At 37.1% G+C, this 22,823-nt stretch overlaps 2 protein-coding genes across 6 annotated transcripts in view; one reads left to right on the top strand and one right to left on the bottom strand.

Annotated features, from left to right (window-relative positions):
* MED12L (mediator complex subunit 12L) overlaps positions 1-22,823 on the top strand; it is a 560,363-nt gene that overhangs the window by 312,854 nt on the left and 224,686 nt on the right. The window lies entirely within an intron of this gene.
* GPR171 (G protein-coupled receptor 171) lies at positions 8,263-15,106 on the bottom strand. Its single transcript, XM_074298333.1, has 2 exons — positions 14,992-15,106; positions 8,263-10,053 (listed from the first exon to the last, which is right to left on the bottom strand). The coding sequence occupies exon 2, from the start codon at positions 9,994-9,996 to the stop codon at positions 9,034-9,036; it is 963 nt and encodes a 320-aa protein (XP_074154434.1). The 5' UTR covers positions 9,997-10,053; positions 14,992-15,106; the 3' UTR covers positions 8,263-9,033.

Here is a 22,823-nt window from a genome sequence, read left to right as displayed (position 1 = left end):
AGTATTCAAGTTTTCTTACACATTATTTCCCCTCCGTCCCCACACTCTATGGTAATGCCAAAAAAGGCCACTCTGATCACTGTATCTTTGGCTGTTCCTCATGCCTAGAATGTACTTCTTCCTCACCTGACTTCCTTCCAGATTAAATTCAAAGATTTCCTTCTGCAGGAGGTCTTTCTTCCCACCCTTTGCCCCCAGCTGCTATTGTTCTTTTCTCTTAGATTCTTTGTGACTATTTGTATATATTTTGTATATAATATACACACACACACACACACACACACACATATATATATATATGTTGTTTCCCCAAGGCACATTATTTAAGGACAAGGAATTGTTTTGCTTTTTATTTCTATACTAAAGCTCAGCCCAGTTAATCAGCACATAGTAAATATTTAAGTACTTATTGATTGATTGATTGACATGAACTATCTGTCTTTGATAGAATAAGATGATATTTAGGACAACTAAATAGTATGTAGTGTGTGTGTGTGTGTGTGTGTGTGTGTGTGTGTGTGTGTGTGTGTGAGAGAGAGAGAGAGAGAGAGAGAGAGAGAGAGAGAGAGAGAGAGAGAGAGAGAGAGAGAGAGAGAGGAGCTTACATGTGGTCCACACACACTAAAAATCCCTAAAAGAAACAAATCTGTTTAATTACCATAATCTAATTTTCTTCAGACTTAACATTATAACCCTTCAATTTTTCTCATCACCTTACCCCTACTTTTAATCCACCTACCCATTTCTGTGTTCTAATTTTGATGTTATCTGTTAACTCCTTCCCTTTTTGGAAGTGAAAGTGGCCTACAGTAGTCAGCAGAAGAGTCTTATGTTAAAGAATACTGGATTTGAATTTAACAAGTCTGGGCTCAAATCTCTGCCTTGTTGTTTTTCCTCCCTTTGTGATCTTAGGCATTTCACTCAGTTTTTCTGGCTGTTAGCTTTCTCATCTATAAAATGAGGGTATAGGACAAGATCCAGTTCCAAATTAACAGATTTTATCCCAGAAAGGGTTTTTTGTGACAAGGAAAATGTGAGTACCAAAACACCAATGGAAACTTGTTCTTTTATTTTATTTTTTTTTAATTTTTTTTTATTATATATATATATATATTATAATATTATCCCTTGTATTCATTTTTCCAAATTACCCCCCCTCCCTTATTCCCTCCCCCCGACGATAGGCAATACCATACATTTTACATGTGTTACAATATAGTCTAAGTACAATATATGTGTGCGAATATCATTTTCTTGTTGCACAATAAACATTAGAATCCGAAGGTACATGCAACCTGGGCAGACAGATATTAGTGCTAACAATTTACATTCCCCTCCCAGTGTTTCTTCTCTGGGTGTATCTACCTCTGTCCATCATTGATCAACTGGAAGTGAGTTGGATCTTCTTTATGTTGAAGATTTCCACTTCCATCAGAATACATCCTCATACAGTATTGTTGTTGAAGTGTACAGTGATCTTCTGGTTCTGCTCATTTCACTCAGCATCAGTTGATTTAAGTCTCTCCAACCCTCTCTGTATTCCTCCTGCTGGTCATTTCTTACTGAGCAATAATATTCCATAACTTTCATATACCACAATTTACCCAACCATTCTCCAACTGATGGACATCCATTCATCTTCCAGTTTCTAGCTACAACAAAAAGAGCTGCCACAAACATTTTGGCACATATATGTCTCTTTCCGCTCTTTAGTATTTCTTTGGGATATAATCCCAGTAGTAGCGCTGCTGGGTCAAAGGGTATGCACAGTTTGATAACTTTTTGGGCATAATTCCAGATTGCTCTCCAGAATGGCTGGATTCTTTCACAACTCCACCAGCAATGTATTAGTGTCCCAATTTCCCCACATCCCCTCCAACATTTGTCATTATTTGTTCCTGTCATCTTAGCCAATCTGACAGGTGTGTAGTGGTATCTCAGAGTGGTCTTAATTTGCATTTCTCTGATCAGTAGTGATTTGGAACACTTTCATGTGAGTGGATATAGTTTCAATTTCTTCCTCTGAGAATTGTCTGTTCATATCCTTTGACCATTTATCAATTGGAGAATGGTTTGGTTTCTTATAAATTATGGTCAGTTCTCTATATATTTTGGAAATGAGACCTTTGTCAGAACCTTTGTTTTTAAAAATATTTTCCCAATTTGTTACTTCCCTTCTAATCTTGTTTGCATTAGTATTATTTGTACAAAAACTTTTTAGTTTGATGTAATCAAAATCTTTTATTTTGTGATCAATAATGATCTCTAGTTCTCCTCTCGTCATAAATTCCTTCCTCCTCCACAAGTCTGAGAGGTAGATTATCCTCTGTTCCTCTAATCTATTTATTATCTCCCTCTTTATGCCTAAATCATGGACCCATTTTGATCTTATCTTGGTATATGGTGTTAAGTGTGGATCCATATCTAATTTCTGCCATACTAATTTCCAGTTTTCCCAACAGTTTTTTCCGAATAATGAATTTTTATCCCTAATGTTGGAATCTTTGGGTTTGTCAAAGATTAGATTGCTATAGATGTATCCTTTTTTGTCCTTTGTATCTAATCTGTTCCACTGATCTACCGGTCTATTTCTTAGCCAATACCAGATGGTTTTGGTGACTGCTGCTATATAATATAGCTTTAGATCAGGTACACTTAGACCACCTTCCTCTGAGTTTTTTTTCATTAGTTCCCTTGCAATTCTTGACCTTTTATTCTTCCATATGAATTTTGTTGTTATTTTTTCTAGGTCATTAAAATAGTTTCTTGGGAGTCTGATTGGTATAGCACTAAATAAATAGATTAGTTTGGGGAGTATTGTCATCTTTATTATATTCGCTCGGCCTATCCAAGAGCACTGAATGTCTTTCCAATTATTTAAATCTGATTTTATTTTTGTGGCAAGTGTTTTGTAATTTTTCTCATATAATTCCTGACTTTTCTTTGGTAGATGGATTCCCAAATATTTTATACTCTCAACATTTGTTTGGAATGGAATTTCTCTTTGTATCTCTTGCTGTTGCATTTTGTTAGTGATATATAAAAATGCCGAGGATTTATGTGGATTTATTTTGTATCCTGCCACTTTGCTGAAATTTTGAATTATTTCTAGTAGCTTTTTAGCAGAGTCTTTGGGGTTCTCTAAGTATACCATCATGTCATCTGCAAAAAGTGATAGTTTAATTTCCTCATTTCCTACTCTAATTCCTTGAATCTCTTTCTCGGCTCTTATTGCCGAGGCTAGCGTTTCTAGTACTATATTGAATAGTAATGGTGATAGTGGGCAACCTTGTTTCACTCCTGATCTTACTGGGAAAGGTTGCAGTTTATTTCTATTGCATATTATGCTTACTGACGGTCTTAAATATATACTCCTGATTATTCTAAGGAATAATCCATTTATTCCTATACTCTCAAGAGTTTTTAGTAGGAATGGATGTTGGATTTTGTCAAATGCTTTTTCTGCATCTATTGAGATGATCATATGGTTCTTATTAATTTGATTATTAATATGGTCAATTATATTAATAGTTTTCCTAATATTAAACCAGCCCTGCATTCCTGGAATAAATCCTACTTGATCATAGTGTATTATCTTGGAGATGATTTTCTGAAGTCTTTTTGCTAATATCTTATTTAAGATTTTAGCATCAATATTCATTAAGGAGATTGGTCTATAATTTTCTTTCTCAGTTTTCGATCTACCAGGTTTAGGTATCAGTACCATGTCTGTGTCATAAAAGGAATTTGGTAGGACTCCTTCATCCCCTATTTTTTCAAATAATTTATATAACATTGGGGCTAATTGTTCTTTAAATGTTTGGTAGAATTCACATGTGAATCCATCTGGCCCTGGGGATTTTTTCCTGGGGAGTTGATTAATAGCTTGTTCTATTTCTTTTTCTGAAATGGGACTATTTAAGCAATTTATCTCCTCCTCTGTTAATCTAGGGAGCCTATATTTTTGGAGGAAGTCATCCATTTCACTTAAGTTATCAAATTTATTGGCATAAAGTTGGGCAAAGTAACTCCTTATTATTTCTCTTATTTCCTCTTCATTGGTGGAAAGATCCCCCTTTTCATTTGTAAGACTATCAATTTGATTTTCCTCTTTCTTTTTTTTGATCAGATTTACCAAAGGTTTATCTATTTTATTGGCTTTTTCATAAAACCAACTCTTGGTTTTATTTATTAATTCAATAGTTTTTTTACTTTCAATTTTATTGATTTCTCCTTTTAATTTTTGTATTTCGAGTTTAATTTTTGGTTGGGGGTTTATAATTTGGTCTTTTTCTAGCCTTTTAAGTTGTAAGCCCAATTCGTTAATCTTCTCTTTCTCAATTTTCTTCAAATAAGCCTCTAAAGATATAAAATTTCCCCTTATTACCGCTTTAGCTGCATCCCAAAGATTTTGATATGATGTCTCATCATTATCATTATCTTGGGTGAAATTGTTAATTGTTTCTATAATTTGCTCTTTCACCCAGTCATTCTTTAAGATGAGATTATTCAGTTTCCAATTACTTTTTGGTCTATTTACCCCTAACTTTTTACTGAATGTAGCTTTTATTGCATTGTGATCTGAGAAGAAGGCATTTATTATTTCTGCCTTCCTACATTTAATTTTGAGATCTTTATGTCCTAGTATATGGTCAATTTTTGTATAGGATCCATGAACTGCTGAGAAGAAAGTATATTCCTTCCTATTGCCATTCAGTTTTCTCCAAAGGTCTATCATACCTAGTTTTTCTAATGTTCTATTTACTTTTTTAATTTCTTTCTTGTTTGTTTTGTGGTTTGATTTGTCTAAATCTGAGAGTGCAAGGTTGAGATCTCCCACTATTATAGTTTTACTGTCTATTTCTTCTTGCAGTTCTCTTAACTTTTCCTTTAGAAAGTTAGATGCTATACCACTTGGTGCATATATGTTTAGTATTGATATGGCTTCATTATTTATGCTACCTTTCAGCAGGATATAGTTTCCTTCCTTATCTTTTTTAACGAGATCTACTTCTGCTTTTGCTTGATCTGAGATAAGGATAGCTACCCCTGCTTTTTTGGCTTTACCTGAAGCATAATAGGCTCTGTTCCAACCTTTTACCTTTACTCTGTATGTATCTCCCTGCTTTAAGTGTGTTTCCTGTAGGCAACATATTGTAGGGTTCTGCTTTTTGATCCAATCTACTATCCGTCTCCGTTTGATGGGATCGTTCATCCCATTTACATTTACAGTTAAAATTACTAATTCTGTATTTCCTGCCATCGTATTATCCCCAGATTATGCTTTTTTCCCTTGACCCCCCTGATCCCCCTCCCCGATATTTAATTTACAGACCCCCCTTGTGACGCACAACCCTCCCTCTTTTTTTTTTTTTTTTTTTTTTTTAGGATCCCTCCCCCCTCCCTCCAAGTCCCTTCACTTATTCCCCTTTTCCTTTTCCCTTTTCCTCTCCCCCCTTTTAATGAGGTGAGAGAAAATTCTCTGAAAAACAAATATGTTAATTATTTACTCTTTGAGCCTCTTCTGATGAGAGTAAGATTCACACAATGATTCTCCCCCTCACTAAGTTCCCTCAGATATGGTGTATTTTCTATGTCTCTTCCTGGGATGTAGTTTCCCTCTTTTTATCACTTCTTCCCCTTTTTCTGAACCGACCTCCTTCCCTTTACTATACCCCCCTTTTTTTCTTTTATATCAGTAAAATCAAATTATCCTTGAGTATTTTTTATATACCCACAACAGAGTTACAGTTCTCAAGGGTTCTGTGTACCTTTTTCTGTTTCTCTTCAGTCTTGTGGATGTAGATCAAATTTTTTGTTTAAGTCTGGTTTTTTTCTTAGAAACATATAGAATTCCTCTGTTTCATTGAATGACCATCTTCTTCCGTGGAAAAAGATGCTAAACTTAGCTGGGTAGTTCATTCTTGGTTGCAGTCCTTGATCTTTTGCCTTACGGAATATCAGGTTCCAGGCCCTTCTATCTTTTAATGTGGAGGCAGCCAGATCTTGGGTGACCCTTATTGTGGCACCTTGGTATTTAAATTGTTTTTTTCTAGCTGCTTGCAGGATTTTCTCCTTTGTGTGGTAATTCTGCAGCTTAGCCACAATATTCCGTGGTGTTCTTTTTTTAGGGTCTATTTCAGAAGGAGTTCGATGAATTCTTTCCACATCTACTTTCCCTTCTGTTTCTATTATCTCTGGACAGTTCTCTTTGATAATTTCCTGTAAAATAGAATCTAGGCTCTTTTTTTGGTCATAGTTTTCTGGAAGTCCAATAATCCGCAGATTATCTCTCCTAGATCTATTTTCCAGGTCTATAGATTTTCCCAGTAAGTATTTGACGTTGTTCTCCAGCTTCTCATTTTTTTTGTTTTGTTTGACTGATTCTTGGGTTCTCTGTGAATCATTCATTTCTATTTGTTCCATCCCGACTTTTAAGGAGTTATTTTCTTCTTTCACAGTTTTTAGTTCTTTTTGTAAATGCCCAATTTCGTTTTTAAATGAATTGTTTTGCTCTATTGAATTTTTTTCCATTTCCCTAATTTTTTTTTTGAGAATTATTTTCTTTTTCCAATTCAGAAATTCTATTTTCTTGAGACTTTTTTATCTTTTCCAATTCAGAAATCCTACTTTCCTGTGTTTTTTTAACCTTTTCTAATTCACTAATTTTGTTTCCCTGCATCTCCTGTGAATTCTTTATTTTTTCCAACTCCAATTTCAGGACGTTGTTATTCTCTATCATAACTTCCCTTTCCTTGCCCCATTTTTCTTCGATCTCCCTCAATTTCTTAAGAGCTTCTTCTAGGAGAGAGTTATGTGATGGGGGGCAGGAATCGTTCCCCTTTAGGTTGTTATCTTCTGAATCTTTGCTGTTAACTTCCTCGGGGTTGGATACCCGCTCTTTCTCTGTATAGAAGGAATCTATAGTTTTTCTAGCTTTTTTGCTCATACTTAAAAAATGTTTTGGGGTCTGTCCCTGGGGTAGGAAATTATTTACTTCTTTACCAGCTTCCTCCCAGACCGGATGGATGCAGCGGCCCCCGCGCCCGCGCTAAGAGAGAGCTCTGGGAGAGAGTTCCCCACCCCCTCCCTGGAAGTGCCTCAGAGGTGATTAGCACTGCTGTGCTTTGAGGGCGTAGAGTAGTGAAGACTGCAGGAAGCCCAGCCTATGTGTCCGGGTGGGGAGTGGATGTCTGCAGCAGGTGACGTGAGAAGCCCCTGCGCTCAAACTGGAAGTGTCTGCCAGAAACCGCGGTCCCTAGTTCAAAGGTTCCGCTTCTCTGGGACTTCCTGGAGCTGAGTTCCACTCCCTCCAGCTAAGCTAGGCAGTGTGTGTTGCCTTGGGCCGTATCCACCCACTTGTCAGTCTCTTAACTATTCTCAGGAGGTAGCTGAGGCCACACCCCCTGGTGCCGAGTCTGCCAAGTCACCCCCAGGGTGGGGGGGGGTGGAAATCTAATCTGAGTTTTAAAATATTTTGGCTTTCTCTTCTGAACTGCTAAATAATTAGCAGAGAAGAGCTAACAGCCTGTGCCAGATTCCTTTACCTCAGTGGCTTCTCTGATCCCAGAGCCCCTCCCAGCGCAATGGGCGCAGTGTGCCCCTACCCCACCGTCTGTGCTGGTCTTTCTTATTCCTCCCCTGAGAACTGACCTTTCCTGTTGAAACTCCAGATTCTCTTCAGCTGGTAAGTCGTGCTTCCAGTCCTTGTGGTATCTATCAGTCCTGAGCTAATTTTGAGACTTAATTTATCTAATTGGTTGTGAGGGAGTGAGGACGTTCACTGAGTCGTGTGTTTCTTCTCCGCCATCTTGGCTCCGCCCTCCTGTTCTTTTATTTTAAATGCCAGTATCTTCCCACTTCTCAATATACTGTTTAGGAATACCATATGGTTTGCCACATATGCATACCTGAAAAAACTACTTCCCAATGGTGGGATTTTGTCATTGTACCATATTCTGTGGAATTAGACTTTTCTATTACTGGACAAATACAACCACTCCTGGTCCTGTTTTTAGGAACCTGGGTCACAAAATTGAGTATCTTTTTCTTGTAGTATTTGTGATTTTAAGATTTCCCTACAGTGTTAAGTTTTGTGGTGATGTTATATTTGATAGCATTGTATGAGTTCTTTGGCTTATAAGATCATAAATCTAGCTCTAGGACCCTTTAAGGCTATCAAATCTAGTCGCTTTATTTTACAAATGAGGAAATGAAGCTCAGACAGATTAAATAAATCCCCTAAGATCTCACAGAAAGTTCATGTCTGACACAGGATTTTAATCCAGGTGCTCTAATGGCAGAGCATTGTACCATTTTTCACTGATAGCAAATAACAAAGTTATATGTTATTAAAATTGGATAAATTTTATTTGCAGCATTCAGGTAGAATATAATCAAATAAGACTGTTAAAAATCAAATACTATTATTTGTTTCAAAATTGTTTTCTTTAAGATTTATGTAGAAATGTACATGAAATTTTGAAAATTGCCCCCCAGTCAAGGAAGTTCTAAAACTGCTGTTTTTGGAATAATGGGTTGAGAAACCCACCACTGATGGTTTGTAGATAATACTGGAACTATTTGGATCGGTTACTTAGGGTCTGTTATGGGTCTGTTGACTCTAGACAGTTTTACCGAGACTATTCTGGTCACTTTAAACAAGATTGTGATTCCAGGAGCCTTTAAAACTCTTCTGTATACTGTCAGTTTCCAGCTGATTCACTGAGACTGTTTTATAAACCTCATTTAGATGCCGGGTATTGCTTTGTTTTGCATCTGTTATTCCACACAACTTGCTGGGTTTTTGTATAAATATTTTGGTTAAGGTGTATGAGCAATCATAAGCTGGTTTTCTTTTATTACAGGCAGCGTCTGAAGTCCAAGAGAATCTCATTTGTTTGATTTGATATTTCTACTGACCCATGGCCAAAATTAACACCATTCAAATGGTTTTGACAGTCAAATGCCTTTTATTCCTTCCTAAACTGATTTTTCAGTCGGTATTTGTGAGAACTCTTAAACGTGGTTCCCTTATAGCTTGCTCTCACGGCTTGGGTTTTCTTGGTGCACACTCGTCTCCCTTTGCGACGCAAATGTCTCAGTTACTTTTAACCGGAATGCTTTAGAGAGTTTATAATATAAAATAGGGTCAAAACAGAGGTTGGATACTGCTAACAGTAACGTCGCCTCCTTAGCTTTAAAGAGGGAGATCTTGGTTGGGCAGTCCGTTATGACATTGCTTTGACTGAGAGTGTAGGGGATCCTAACGATGTGGTAAGGAACAAAACAGATAATGTAGCTTCCAGTTACCAGCAATATATGGACCAGAGCCCGTTTCGCATTTGCGTAGTTCTCACTGTCTTTTTTTCGGTACAGCTGTCGGATGACAAGGCAGTTGGATATTAAAATGATTGCTGAGAAGTTCAGGAATATTGCCACACATATGAAATTAGTAAATATGTGCCAGTTCTTCCCAAAATCTTTTTTGAATTCCATGCAGCCTACTATTGGCTTCTCTTCAATGTTATCGATGGGAATTGCCATGTTGGGTACCATTATCAGGAGAACCATCAGCCAAACCACTGTGGAGATCATTTTGGCAAAGCCGGGCTCCTGTATCCTGTAAATTTTGCAGCTGTGTGTCAACTGGAGACAGCGATCCATGCTGACAAAGGCTAAAAATATAATCGATAAGTACATGTTGATGTAGATTAAGCAGGCGGTCACTTGGCAGTGGAAAATCTTTAACTTCCACGGGGCCACCCCTAAGTCGACAATAATTTTCACTGGCAGTGCTAGAGTGAGCAAGAAATCTGCCGTGAGCAAGTTAATTAAGTATATGCTCACACACTTGGGGTTTGCATCTTTCTGAGTGAATGCCCAGACTGCAAAACAGCTCCCAATAATTCCAACGAGGAAGATCAAGTAGAAGAAATATGTGAATGGCTCCAAGTCTTTGTAGATCATGCAAATGGAAGAGCTGTTGGAATGCATTTTGTTTGTAAAAAGGCAACGATTTAGAGATTCCCAGAAGGTCTCAGGAGAGAAGCTCTGCAAGTAGATTTAAGAAAATCACAAGTTAGAAAAGCTGGTGAGATGGGGTTTTGGAATACAAGACTGGCAGCAAAAGAGAATCCCTTGAATCCCCTCCCATATGATTTGACTAGAGCACATGGTAGAGGGACTGGGAAACCAACAATGGTTTTGAATGTTGTCCAAGATCATGACATCGTGCTTGTCTATCCCATCACTTTGGTTTTTCTCCTACCTGTACACACAGTTGTAAACACACTCCTTCACATTTGTGTGAGCATTGCTAACTAGGGAAGTATGTTTGAAGAGGCGAAAAAGACACTGAAGTTCTCCGAAACGTAGAGGAAATGAGTCTCAAATGATTTGGTTTGTGGCTGAAAAATACATTTTGTAAAGCTTTGGGGTTTTTGCATTTCTGAGACCTTTAGTAGGTTAAAAGTGGAAGGAAGAGCTCATAGCACAGCGGATTTAGACCTGGAAGGGAACGTTATCTAGCCCGGTCTCCTTATTTATGGAGGCCTAGGGAAGTCATCTTCACATGTCCACAATCCCACAGGGTAATATGTGGCAATACTGGGACAAATGATCATTAAGCAGAGTTCATCCAATTTGAGTGCTGGTCACATGATGCTTGATACTGAATAAAAAACTAGCAATTTTCACATGTTAAAATTCTCTTTGCACAGAGAAATATTCTGCCAACACCTATTAGCTCCTGGCATGTGAACCTTGAATTATTTATTGTGGGCTTCTATCATCACAGAATTGCTTCTACTTTGAAGAAACGGAAGCTGAAATATTTCCTCATCTGCAAAATAGGGGGAGGAGGATGCACTATGATTTCTAAAGTTATGAAATTGGATTTTGTGATTATGAGGACCTACCTCTGCTAAACTCAGAATTATTTCAGTTTCTTTCAATACTGAATAATTTAGATATTTCAATTTTTATTGGAAGAGAACATAATTGATTTAGAGTTCAGAGAGTCCTTAAAAGCCTCATTTTATAGTTGAGGAAACAGGTTTAGAGTGGTTAAGTGACTTTTGGCACATTGGAAAGTAGACACCTTCAGGGGAGGGGCCTCTTTCTCTTGTTTACCCGATGCTTAGCAGAGACTGGCTGATATATTGATATTGATATTGATATTGATCTAGTTATATAGATACAGATAGAGAAAGATAGGTAGATAGTCATTTAATAATTGCTTTCAGGGATGAATTGATATAGAAAATTACATATGCCTAAGTGAATTAAATTTAATTGAAATTTATTGAGTCCTTACAGTACACTAGATAGTCAGTGTTCTAGAAGGCCTTAAGTGCTATTAAGGAGAATAAAGATAAAATAATCCAAAAAAATTTCAGGAGGGACAGAATTCCAATAACTTGAGTAGAGTAGGGGTTCAAAAATCTAGGAGGGTTTCAGCAAGAAGGTGGCCCTTAATCTTGTGGGAGGTGGGGAGAGAAAAGGGAGATTAAAATTTAGGGCAGGGGGGTGGAGACTTACAGAATGGCTTTGTGTGAATGCTTAAAAGGAAGAAATGGAATATTGAATTTATTTAACAGTGAAAAGTTCATAATGGTGAAAAGAGAAAGAGTTGAGAGGTCCCTCTGAATTCTAAATCAATTATCTTCTCATCTTATAAAAACTGAAATATCTAATTTATTATTAGTAGGTCAAGAGGACTTCAGAAAATATTGTGTTGGTAGAGAATAATGAGGCTAGGCTGGGGAAATTCTCGCTACTATTAATAAAGACCCAGAGAAAAACATATTACTCTATATGAAATAGACAGATAGGATTTGATGAAATTTTATGTTTTTGTGCATATGATGACCACATAAAATTTCATGTAAATTTAAAATTTCCATTAAATGAAATAGATCTGGATATGCTGAATCCAACTTATTTTCAACCTTCTCAATCTTACACCCCTCTCTCAGACATGATGGGTTTCCCATGATGTGTTTCCTCGCTTCTTATTTTTTAATCTGTTTCCACATTGACTCTTAAAGTAGGCCTGAGACTGTTGGGCCTTTGCCTTTGGTAGAACTCACAATGGAAACCCCAGCCTGTTAAATATGCCTTTTGGTTCCATGTATTTGAAACAACCAGTACAGATCAGAAGTGGGGCTTGAAACCAGTTCTTGCTTATTCTAAGGACAGCCTTCTTTCCGCTACTCTATTAAGCTGGCAGAGAATTTGCCAATTTGACATTGGGAGGAGGAATTTTCTCCCTGGGGAACTCCTTGCACTGATAAAATCATAAGACTGAACATCCCACGCTCCCAAACTGTTCTGTGAACAGTTGAGATGTGAGGCTCTCTCCCCTGTGTGATGACAGACAAGTAAGTCCTTTTCCTTCTTTGAGAAGCTACTGCTCCCTTTTTATATAAAATCGAATTCTTATTCTACCTTCCTCAGCATATTATGAGGAGGAAAGCTCTTTGCAAGGTTTAAAGTCCTGTGAGATTATGAAGTGCTCTGGTTTCTATTTTCATTTCATTTTATTTCCCCATTGTGCATCCTCCCTTTGGGATAATTTTGACCTTCTCACCGCCTGAGGGACATGCCATGTGACCACATATCCTTCTGCGCTTTTGTTTCCATTTATTGAAACCCTAAAGATCAGCTTCAAGCCAAACCTTTCCCAGAAGTCTTCATTGACTACGTTAGCCCTCACTGATGTGCTCAGGTATGGACACCTAATGGCCTTGGGCATCTGGACCATATCATTTAGCACATGATTAGAGAATTAGAATCCTCCCTTCCTTTCACTAACAGGAATCAAGGGCTGCTTCCCAGGGGGCCTGTCTTTCCATTTCCTATTTGACTGAGCCCTCACTGTCGAAATTTCTTTGTGTAATTTTATTTGCTTATGTGTATTCGTGGTCTGCTCTTCTGCTCCCTCTTACCCCCCTCTCTGGGTATAAATAATAAAAAGACATTTGAAATTTGCAAAATGCTTTAAATGTATTATTCCTCATTGATCTATACCAGTGATTCTCATTGACCTATTCTCAGTTTTACAGATAAGGAAACAATTTCTGTTAAACAGAGAGTTTGAGGCAGCTAGATAAGAGTACCAAGCCTAGAATCGGTTGAAATGTGACCTTAGATGCTTACTAGCTATGTGACCCTAAGCAAGTCATTTACTTGTATCTGCCTCTTGTTTCCTCATCTGTAAAATGGGGATAATAATTGTACCTATCTCCCAGGATTATTGTAATGATCAGATGAGACAATAATGATAAAAATGCTTACCAAATAGTAAGCACGATATATACTTATTTCTTTTTTTTCTGTCCCCCCCAAATACCCAACTCAATATTTCACAGCTAGTGAGATGTTTGAGCCCAGGGTTTCTCAAGAGTGCAACTTACATATTACCACAGACAATAGCATATAAGCTTCTTGTATTTCTCATATTTTTATTTCCCTTATTTTCTGGCCCCCCAATTTGATGGTAGTTACTTCATATACATTCATTGTCGTTGAGGAATGGGGCTGGAGTTGGCCTGGCCACTTGATACCTGTATCATCATGGATAAATCGTTTAACTCTGAACCTCATCTGTAAAAATGAGGGGGCTGGGCTTTCTGAACCCCCAGGCTCATTCTAGCCATAATCTATACTAGAACCTTGACACATAATGCTTAAAAAAAGCAGGGGAGGAAAGGAGATTAGTCAGTGGACACATCTTGTCTGCCATTTACAGAGTGACCTAGAAGCAAGTTACTTTTCTTCTAGGCCTCAATTTACTTATTTATAAAATGCAAGGAATTGGATTAAATAATCCTTAAGAGTATCTCTGAGTTGAAATTGAATTAATATTTTCATGTACTTTTTTTATACCAAGCATGGAATAGCAACTTATTTAGAGTGTGTGGTGAAGACACAGCTTATTTAATACATAAATGAGACTGAACATTAAATAATCGTTTTAATTCTCAAGACATTTTCGGTCTTTGAATGCTGGTTGAAGCATTTTTTTTCATTGTATTCTTTCTCATATTTTTCTTTTTGATGTGTTGCTTTTTTCCCAACTCTGACTAATGGGGAAATTTATTTTACATGATAGCACATGTATAGACTGTATCAAATTGCCTACCATTTTTGGAGGAGGGGAGGAAAGGAAGGAGAAAAATTTGGGATTCAAAATCTGATAAAAAAAAATGAATGCTCGAAATTTTCTTGACATATAATGGGGAAAATTACTATTTAAAAAAAATTCCTTGCTGTTCTGAATTATCATAATCAACACATTTTAGTAGCATTATGGGCATTTGAGGCACTAAGTCAAATGAGAATGTGAGGAACACCGAAAAGGAATTCTAGTTTTCTTTCAGCTCACTCATTGTTACCTTTTTTGTAGAAGCTTTCCTAGTCACTGTCCATTATTAAAAAGCCCCCAGGGACACAAAACTCACTGAAGAATTTTATTGAAATGAGTCATAGCAGTGTTTGTGGAGAGGAGCCATTTTTGGAGCACTTCACCCAGATGTGAAGGCCAAGAACTTTAGATTTTCTCTGGCTTCAGGGTAGAGAATTTAAAAAAATCAAAGGGTTGAATGCTTTGACCCTTATAGTTAGCTTGCTTGTCCTTAAAGTATGGAAAAAGCTTTGTATTTAAGAGAGAAATAGTCATGAAGGAGAGAAGAATTGTCTTACGGCTGAGTCCTAAGAGACTTTAAAGGTCATTTTTAATTGACTTCCTCAAGTCATGAACTGGAAAGATGGTAGGTATTTGAAACCAGGTTCTAATTTCAAATCAAGCTCCTTCCTTAACGTGCTGCCCCAAGTCTTTGTGGAAGAGCTTAGTACAATAATGTGGATGTTTCCAACTAAAACCTAGAATATGCTGGGTATTTCTACCCTTCCAGGCTTTGGATATAGGAAAAACACACATTTCTTTACTATAGAAAGAGCATATTAAAAATATTTTACAGCACATACCTGAAGTGATTGTTTCTGGTCTGTTTTTCTGGCTTAACTTCAAGGAACATAGAGAGATGATCTGCTGGCCCCAGCCAGTAACCACCCCATTGTTGGTCTGCGACAAGTGCTAATCTTTTCCTTTCCTATCTGTGTGGTTTTTTTAAAGTCTTAAATCTGACGTAGATGAAACCGGTGGTATGCAAATAGCCGAACTGTAAGAAAGTCACACAGTGGAGTGTGTTTTGTGTAGAAACTCAGATCTGGTGGCTCTTTCAGAGAAGAAAGTTCATGCTTTTCTTAATAGCCTTAAGCTTTTGGTAAGCACCCACAAGGTGTTTTTGGCTGCCATGATGCATCAGATCAACATTTAGAACTTAAAAGGAATTATCATGTTAATGATACAAAGTGTAAAGTTATTCCTTTCTCTGAATAGATATAGTTGCCCATCCAGATTCACTAAAGTTGTACCTTATGGTTGTGTGGACATTAATGTTAACTAACTGTTAATTAAACAGTTAAACCTCCTTCATTAGGAGGTTTGGCTCAGATGTTTGAGCTTACAGTGTCCAAAAAAATTTGTCTGCCACTGGGAAAATTGTTAAACACCTTGTGATTTACTAATAGGATGAAGATTAAAGTTGAGGATTAAATATACTACTTGGTTTGGGTAAAGAAAAGGGCTAAGAGGTTTCTTACACTCAGTCAGAAAACAGCTACTATTTGTAAGGCATTGTGGCAATACATATTTCCACATGTAATAAAATATGTATTTATTAGGGTCACATATAATATATATATATATATTATATGTGACCCTAATAAATAAACATATATTTCCATATGTAATAAAATTCACTGATCTATGTTCTTCCACACATAGTTCTAGTGTAATAGAAAAGTAAGATGGATGTTTCTTTTTATCTTTACATCCTGTGGGATCGGCATTGCACATAGTAGATATTTTGTAAATCATGACCACTAGATGAAGCAATAAAGTGTTGGACTTGAGGTCCTGAAGATCTGAGTTCAGATTTTTCCTCAGATATTTACTGGGTGACATTAACCTCTCCCAGTCTCACTTTCCAGTTATATAAACTGGGGATAATAGTGCCAGCCTTGCCCTCTGTTATTATCTGTGTGATCTTGGATAAGTCCTTAATGACCTAATGAGGCAATTGGACTAGATGGGGTCTCGATGTGTAGTCCAGTTCCTTGTCTTTGATGTGGAATATAACATAATGGTAATATGAGGTCAGTTCCCTAATGTCTTCTTGCCGTAGAACTCTGAATTGGAGAGCAAATGCTAATCTGCATCAGTGGGAGTAGTTTTCCTCATTAGGAGCCGGTACCACTGAAACCACATTTCTGCTCAAAATGAAAAAAAAATCAATATAATAAAGTTAGCCCATTTTCCTTAATGGCAGATTACTTTGAAACTTTAGGATGGTGATTAGCTAAGTCCTCTATAGCTCTTCTTTTTTTCCTGTTATCAACTGGTTGTTTTTTCCATCTTATCACTACCATCAGTTGAGAGGGTAAATAGACTAACAGTGAGAGAATTGTCTTAGTGATATTAGGATATTAGTTCATTGATTTAAAAAAAAAAAAAAGATGGGGGCAGCTAGGTGGCGCAGTGGATAGAGCACCAGCCCTGAATTCAGGAGGACACGAGTTCAAATATGGTCTCAGATACTTAACATTTCCTAGCTGTGTGACCCTGGGGGCAAGTCACTTAACCCCAATTGTCTCAGCAAAATCAATCAATTAATTAATTAATTAAAAGATGTCCCAAAATATTTGGTGAAAGATAAGCAGCTGGAGTGAATTTGATGGGGATAAAGCAAAAAGAAACATGGGGAAAGAATGTGAGGGAGACTATGGTGACATAGGGGTGTTGGAGGATATGCTTTCGAATTTGTATTTGAAGTATCTTGGATCCAGACTAAACAGGGAGGCTAAGGTGGGAGTAAACCAGATGGATAATGAAAAAAACTCAGAAGAAAACAGGCTGTGGGGCTAGAGAGAGTGAGAATGACTTCAGTGATGACTTTGTGTGTAGGAAAAAATGAGTAAGAGACGTTTTTTGTTCTTTGTTTTGCTCTTGAGATTTAGGTATGTGTGTTGCTGTATTTGATGAAAGGATCACATTTGGAGCTGGGAGAAAGCTGGGAAAACCTTAGAAGCAATGATTTCTTAGGGTCGCATAGCTTAGGATCATATACCTATTGGGGTCAGAGCCAGGGGTCTGCCTGGTTCTAGACACTGTGAATTTTTAGTGGGTAACTGTTGAGGTTGCCAATGAACCTGATTAATCCTGATTACTCTTAAAATCTCCTGAAAGAAGCTCTCTTCTCTTTTGACTTGCTATAGCTTTACATTTTAATGTGACAGCCCAAGGGAGGCAGCAGAGTCTAGTAGTCAGGAGACATATTCAAATTCTAATTCTTCCCTGGAAAATCTGTGTGGACTTGGAGAATCCATTTAACAAAAACAAAAGTTCTCTTTTTTGTTGTCTGTTAAATAAAGAGGTTGGGAGGGAAATAAATGATTTCTGACAGGGGATCACATCATAACCTGGCTTATGATTTCCATTTCTGAAACCAGCTATATGACTTGGGGGGCAAAATACTTAATCTAGGTCTTCTCAGCTGTAAAAATGAGTAGAATAACATTCCCTGTACCTGTCTGACAACACTGATGGGAAGTTCATTTGTGATACTATATAAAATGCTGAGAAATCTTTAAATTATTAGATTTCTTCCTTCTCTTCTTCCTTCCTGTCGACCTGAGATAAGCCTAATCAGTTCTTGATAATATAGACTCAAAACTTACCTTTTGGAATAGAGACATCTCCTACCCCCAAAATGTTGAGGCTTACATTTCTCAGTAGTGTGGGGTAGTTTACTCTGTAACTATAATTGTGTAGATTTAGTGGAAAGACATCTCATTTTCTGTTGCTGGTGGCTGTCTCACTTTTACGAAGTTTTGAAAAAAAATCCCTTTACTACTTTCCTAAATCTCTCTCTTGTTTCCCCCTCTCAAGGTTTGTTGTTAGAGTTTTTGTGGACAGATCCCTCAATGCTTTCTGAACATAGCAGGAAATTGCTTATCACATCTTAGCTGATATTTCAGTGATCTCTGTGGCAAAAATGGAGTACACGTGGTCATGCTATTTTCTTAAGCCATGTAGCTGGTGTTAGTTATTTTTTAGGGTGCAGATTATCAAAATGATTATTTTCTATGAGTCAAAGAGAAATTGAAGCTATATCTCCTCCTCCTTCCCCCTTAGTAAACCTCAGGACAAACAAACAAACAAAAAAAAAGCCAACAAACTTTTTTGAGTGGTCACAGACGGTCTGTTTTCCATCTTATTGATGAACACCTACTGGATTTTGCATAATTACTTGGTGCCTAAGAAAGGGACAAAGCTGGGTCTCTATTGAATTTGCCTCCCAGAAGCTGCATGATGAAGCCCTCTAGAAAACCACAACAGTATATAACATTTATATAAACTCCTTCATATGCCTGACCCCATTTGAGATAGACAGACAAAAATGAAACAGTCCCTGCTTTCAAGAAGCCTAAGTTCTATCGGATAAGCTACAGATTTGCATGTAATCAGTAGATCCAAAATACAGATCCAAACAAATCTATGGTGTTGGCTAGTCTGGAGGAAGAGAAGGAGGTGGAGAAAGAAGAAATAGGAAAATTCAGAAAATTCTTATGTAGGAAGTTTTGAAGAAAGCTAGTGGTGTTGTGGATAGAGTACCAGATCTGGAGTTGGGAAAACTCATCTTCCTGAGTTTGTATGAGAGAAACAACAAGAATCTCAATTAAGCTCTGCCATAGGGGATTAATGTGTAATGTGTAGAGACAGTGGAGTATTTAAATTCAAAGGAGAGGAGTTTGTAGCTGATACTGATTAAATATTTGGTTCTTGGAGAGTGGATCGAAATGTGAAAAACTCACAAAATGTGTATCATAGCCACAAAAAAAAAAATAAAATAAAAAAGTACACAAGGTAATCAGATTGATTTAGAATAGGCTGTTATTGGAGGGGGCGCTATTTATTGGTCAGAGGGAAGGGGAAGAAGGGAAGTAAAGATGGGCCTTAAGAATTAGGAAGGGTCATAGAGAATAGACTCATATGTGCATTATGTCTGCATCTGCAACTGCATGATGTGATACCAGGAAATAAGAGTTTGGTAATACAGGGTAATGAAGGTGCTTTAGCTATAAAGGGTATTTGTAGGACAAGAATGTATCTGTAGGATCCTTACTGATTGAGTTGGGCAAGTCTTGGATAAACCATCCATGGGATTTGGCCTCCATGTGTATATGTGATAAGGTTGTCCATGGGAGCAGGATGGACTCAAGTTCACATCATTCCTGACAATGGCTATACCACATCTATACCAGAGGCAAAAGTTAGCTATTAGTACGAAGCACCAGGAGCTTCTTGAGCTTGGGAGTGACGTTTTAGGATCTGCATTTTAGGATTATCACTTGAACCACCATGTAGAGAAAGGAGAGACTTGAGCCCAGGAAATCCATCAGAAAGCTCTTGTTATAGTCAAGACAGGAAATGAGAAGGACTTGGATCTTTGTGAGTGAAGAGGAAATGGTCATGAGGGATTGCGTGGTGGTAGATTAAACATTACTTTATAACTGCTTGTATACAGCCATAGGTTGGGAGAAATTGAGGAATCCGTGATGATGAGTGTTTTAAATTTGACTCAAAAAAGATGCTAAAGGATTCTATAAAAACAGGGAAGTTATATACTTTAACATATTTAACATGTATTGGTCAACCTGCCATCTGGAGGAAGGGGTGGGAGGAAGGAGGGGAAAAGTTGGAACAAAAGGTTTTGCAATTGTCAATGCTGGAAAATTACCTATGCATAAAATTTTTATAAAAATTAATTAAATAAATGATTAAAATAAAAAAACCAGGGAAGTTAGAGAGATGCATTTTAGGTGGGGAAGGGTGGGGGAAGAAAGAAAAGAGTTCTGTTGTGTACATATTGAATTTGAAATATTTGTGTGACATCGAACCTATCTAGTAGGCAGTTGGTGATATGGCTCCAGAGAATACAGGTATAGATATGGCTGGGAATCATCTGTAGGGAGTTGATGTGGTCACTTGCTTAAAGTCACATAGCTAGTAAGTGTCTAAGGCCAGATTTGAACTCAGGAAGATGATTCCTTCTAACTTAAGTCCTGCACTCTACTGCATCACCTAGCTGCCTATAGACAGAGAGAGACGGACAGACAGGCAGATACAGAAACAGACTTCAATACACATAGCTACATAGAGAGGGTAGAGATAGATGGATAGATAGAGGAGAGAGAAAGAAAGATGGATAGGTGGATAGATGGAGAGGTGGGTAAATAGGTGGGTAGATTGACAGGTTGATAGGTAGTTAAGAAAGAGAGCTAGGTATATAGATGGATGGATAGATAGATGTATAGTTAGATGGATATAAAGGTGGATGATAGTTGGATAAAAAATGGATAGGTAGAAATAGATGGATAGAATAATAGTTAAGAAAGAAAGCTAGATAAATAGAGATGATGGATGGATAGATATAGTAGTTGGATACAAGTAGGTAGCTGTAGAACTTGAATGCTATCAAAACTATCCAACATGGACACAGCATGATGTTATTTTGATAGAACTCGGAAGAGTCTTGGTTCAGATTGCCTCTAGCTTGGCGTGGAAAAGACAAGACTTGATGGGTTCAATGCCCAACTCTCCTACTCTTTGATACTGAACAAATCATTTGACATTTCTTGGCCTGAGTTCCTGTAGAATGAAGTTTGAGTAAGGTCCCTGCCAGCTCTAAAGCTATGGTTCTGTGAGCTCAGCTGTTATTTACACCTTAAGTGATTCTGGGAAAGTTGCTGTCCTTCTTTGGATCTTATTTTCCTCCCATCTAAGAGGAAGGGATTGGAGAAGACCCCTTGCATTTCTATTGCCTATGGATCTAGGTAGTACATTGTTTCTCTCTCAGCACAGTTCTGAACTATTATTGTCCCCACCTGGTTGGTCATGGCAGCCTCCTCTCCCCTCCTCTTATGTCCTATTTCTTGATTTATAATTTGGGAGATGGGATTAAGTTACACAAGAGAATGATATACAGTAAAAATAACTATCATCTTATGGAAGCAGAATAAATTTTGAACATGACTCCTATTTGTAGGAAGTGTTTCATGTTTTCATGGACAATTCCTGGGGAGAGGGAGGAACATAAATAGTATAGGAATAGAGTCCGAAGATAGCTTCAAGATATTACTGTGTGCCCAATTTCTCTTAAATGCTCTGTCTCTATTTTCCTATTAATAAAGTTGATAATGATACCTTAATATTAATATTTAAAATAGATTAAACCTTTTGGGTTCTGGAAGAAAAGAAAATATTCCATGAAATTTATTCTTAATAGGTCTGTTCCATTATCTGCCTTTGCCTAACATTTTGTTTTTTCTGCATCTAAATATGTAGGTTAATCAATCCACAAACATTTATTGGCAGTCTACCAAGGATAAAGCAATGTTCATTGCAAAGCTGCATAAATTAATTAATAAATCTTAGAATTAACATGTAACTGATTTCTGTCTAATTATGTGCTATACTGGAACAAAAGTTACAATTCATAAGGAAAATCACTAAAACCCTAAAAGGTTTTTTTTTCCTCCTTCTTTTTCCCCTACATGAGATTTTTCCCCCTATTTAGTCACATAATGTTTATATGACTATGGTAGATTTCTTTTCACTTCACTTTATTTTTAAAATGGTATTTTCAGAATAAGTTTCAGTATTGAAGCTCTATTGTTCAATTGACAATTTAGGAAAGGATTCTTGGAGAAATGACCTCTTCATTGTTTCAAATAAGTCTTTTGGATGAAATGATTTGTTTGAGGAGGAAAATGTGTAAATGTATTTCAACATCACTCATCTTGGGCCCCACTTTTAACTTTTAAAAGCCCCACTGATATCTGTAGCACTGTGGGTAGCCATTTTCTTTTCTTCTCTTAGATGGTAGGAATAATTTCAGCAACCTTGAATGCTTTATCATCTGAATATTTCTTAAATGAAACTCTTAAAAGGTTGATTTTGTGTAAACTGTGGACTCCTGATATGAAAAACTGACAGTTCCTTTCTGTACAGTCACCCATTTTGGTCATATCAGGAAAGTTGGTAAGTTGGGCACAGTTTTATGATATCTCATTAACAGAATTTCAGTAAGTGAGAAGATTAATTGTTCTGATAATGTAGTTTGTTTTTGTTTAGTTTAAAACAATCAAGAAGAAAATTATATGCTCAGTCAAACTAAATCCTCTCAAGGATGCAAGATGTTCCTTTTGGAAGTAAAGGGAAATCCAGGGAGAACAAATGTAAATGATTAACCATTTCCTTAGTTTAAAAAATTGTTTTATACTATTGGCTAATCTCTCTTGGAGAATATATGAGAAGACAGGATTATGGGAGTTGTAACAAACCATAGTGGCCACATAAGGCCACAAATGAGCAGCTAGGTGCCTCACTGAACAAAGCATTGAAAATGGAATCAGGCAGTCTTTCCGTTCAAAACCAGCCTCAGACACATTTACTTAACTTTGTGATCCTGGTTAAAGTCATTTAAGCCTGTTTGCCTCAGTTTCCTCCTCTGTAAAAATGAGCAAGAAAAGGAAATGAAAAGCCATGCTTTGTCAAGAAAAATGACAATGAAATGTGACTGAAAACAATAGAAGGTTCACAGATCCATTGAAAATGTTAAATATCAAAGAAAGGAAAGATTCAGAAAACCTGGATATTGGAATTTGACAAGAAAACTGATGCTTTTTTTTTT

Source organism: Sminthopsis crassicaudata, chromosome 3, assembly GCF_048593235.1.
Source record: "Sminthopsis crassicaudata isolate SCR6 chromosome 3, ASM4859323v1, whole genome shotgun sequence".
NCBI classification, from domain to species: domain Eukaryota; kingdom Metazoa; phylum Chordata; class Mammalia; order Dasyuromorphia; family Dasyuridae; genus Sminthopsis; species Sminthopsis crassicaudata.
The sequence above is the reverse complement of the archived record's forward strand: the minus strand, read 5'-3'. Positions and strand labels throughout refer to the sequence as shown.

What these genes read in the sequence shown, in the direction of transcription:
- GPR171 (XM_074298333.1), bottom strand. Translation starts at nt 9,996, where the DNA reads ATGCATTCCAACAGCTCTTCCATTTGCATGATCTACAAAGACTTGGAG.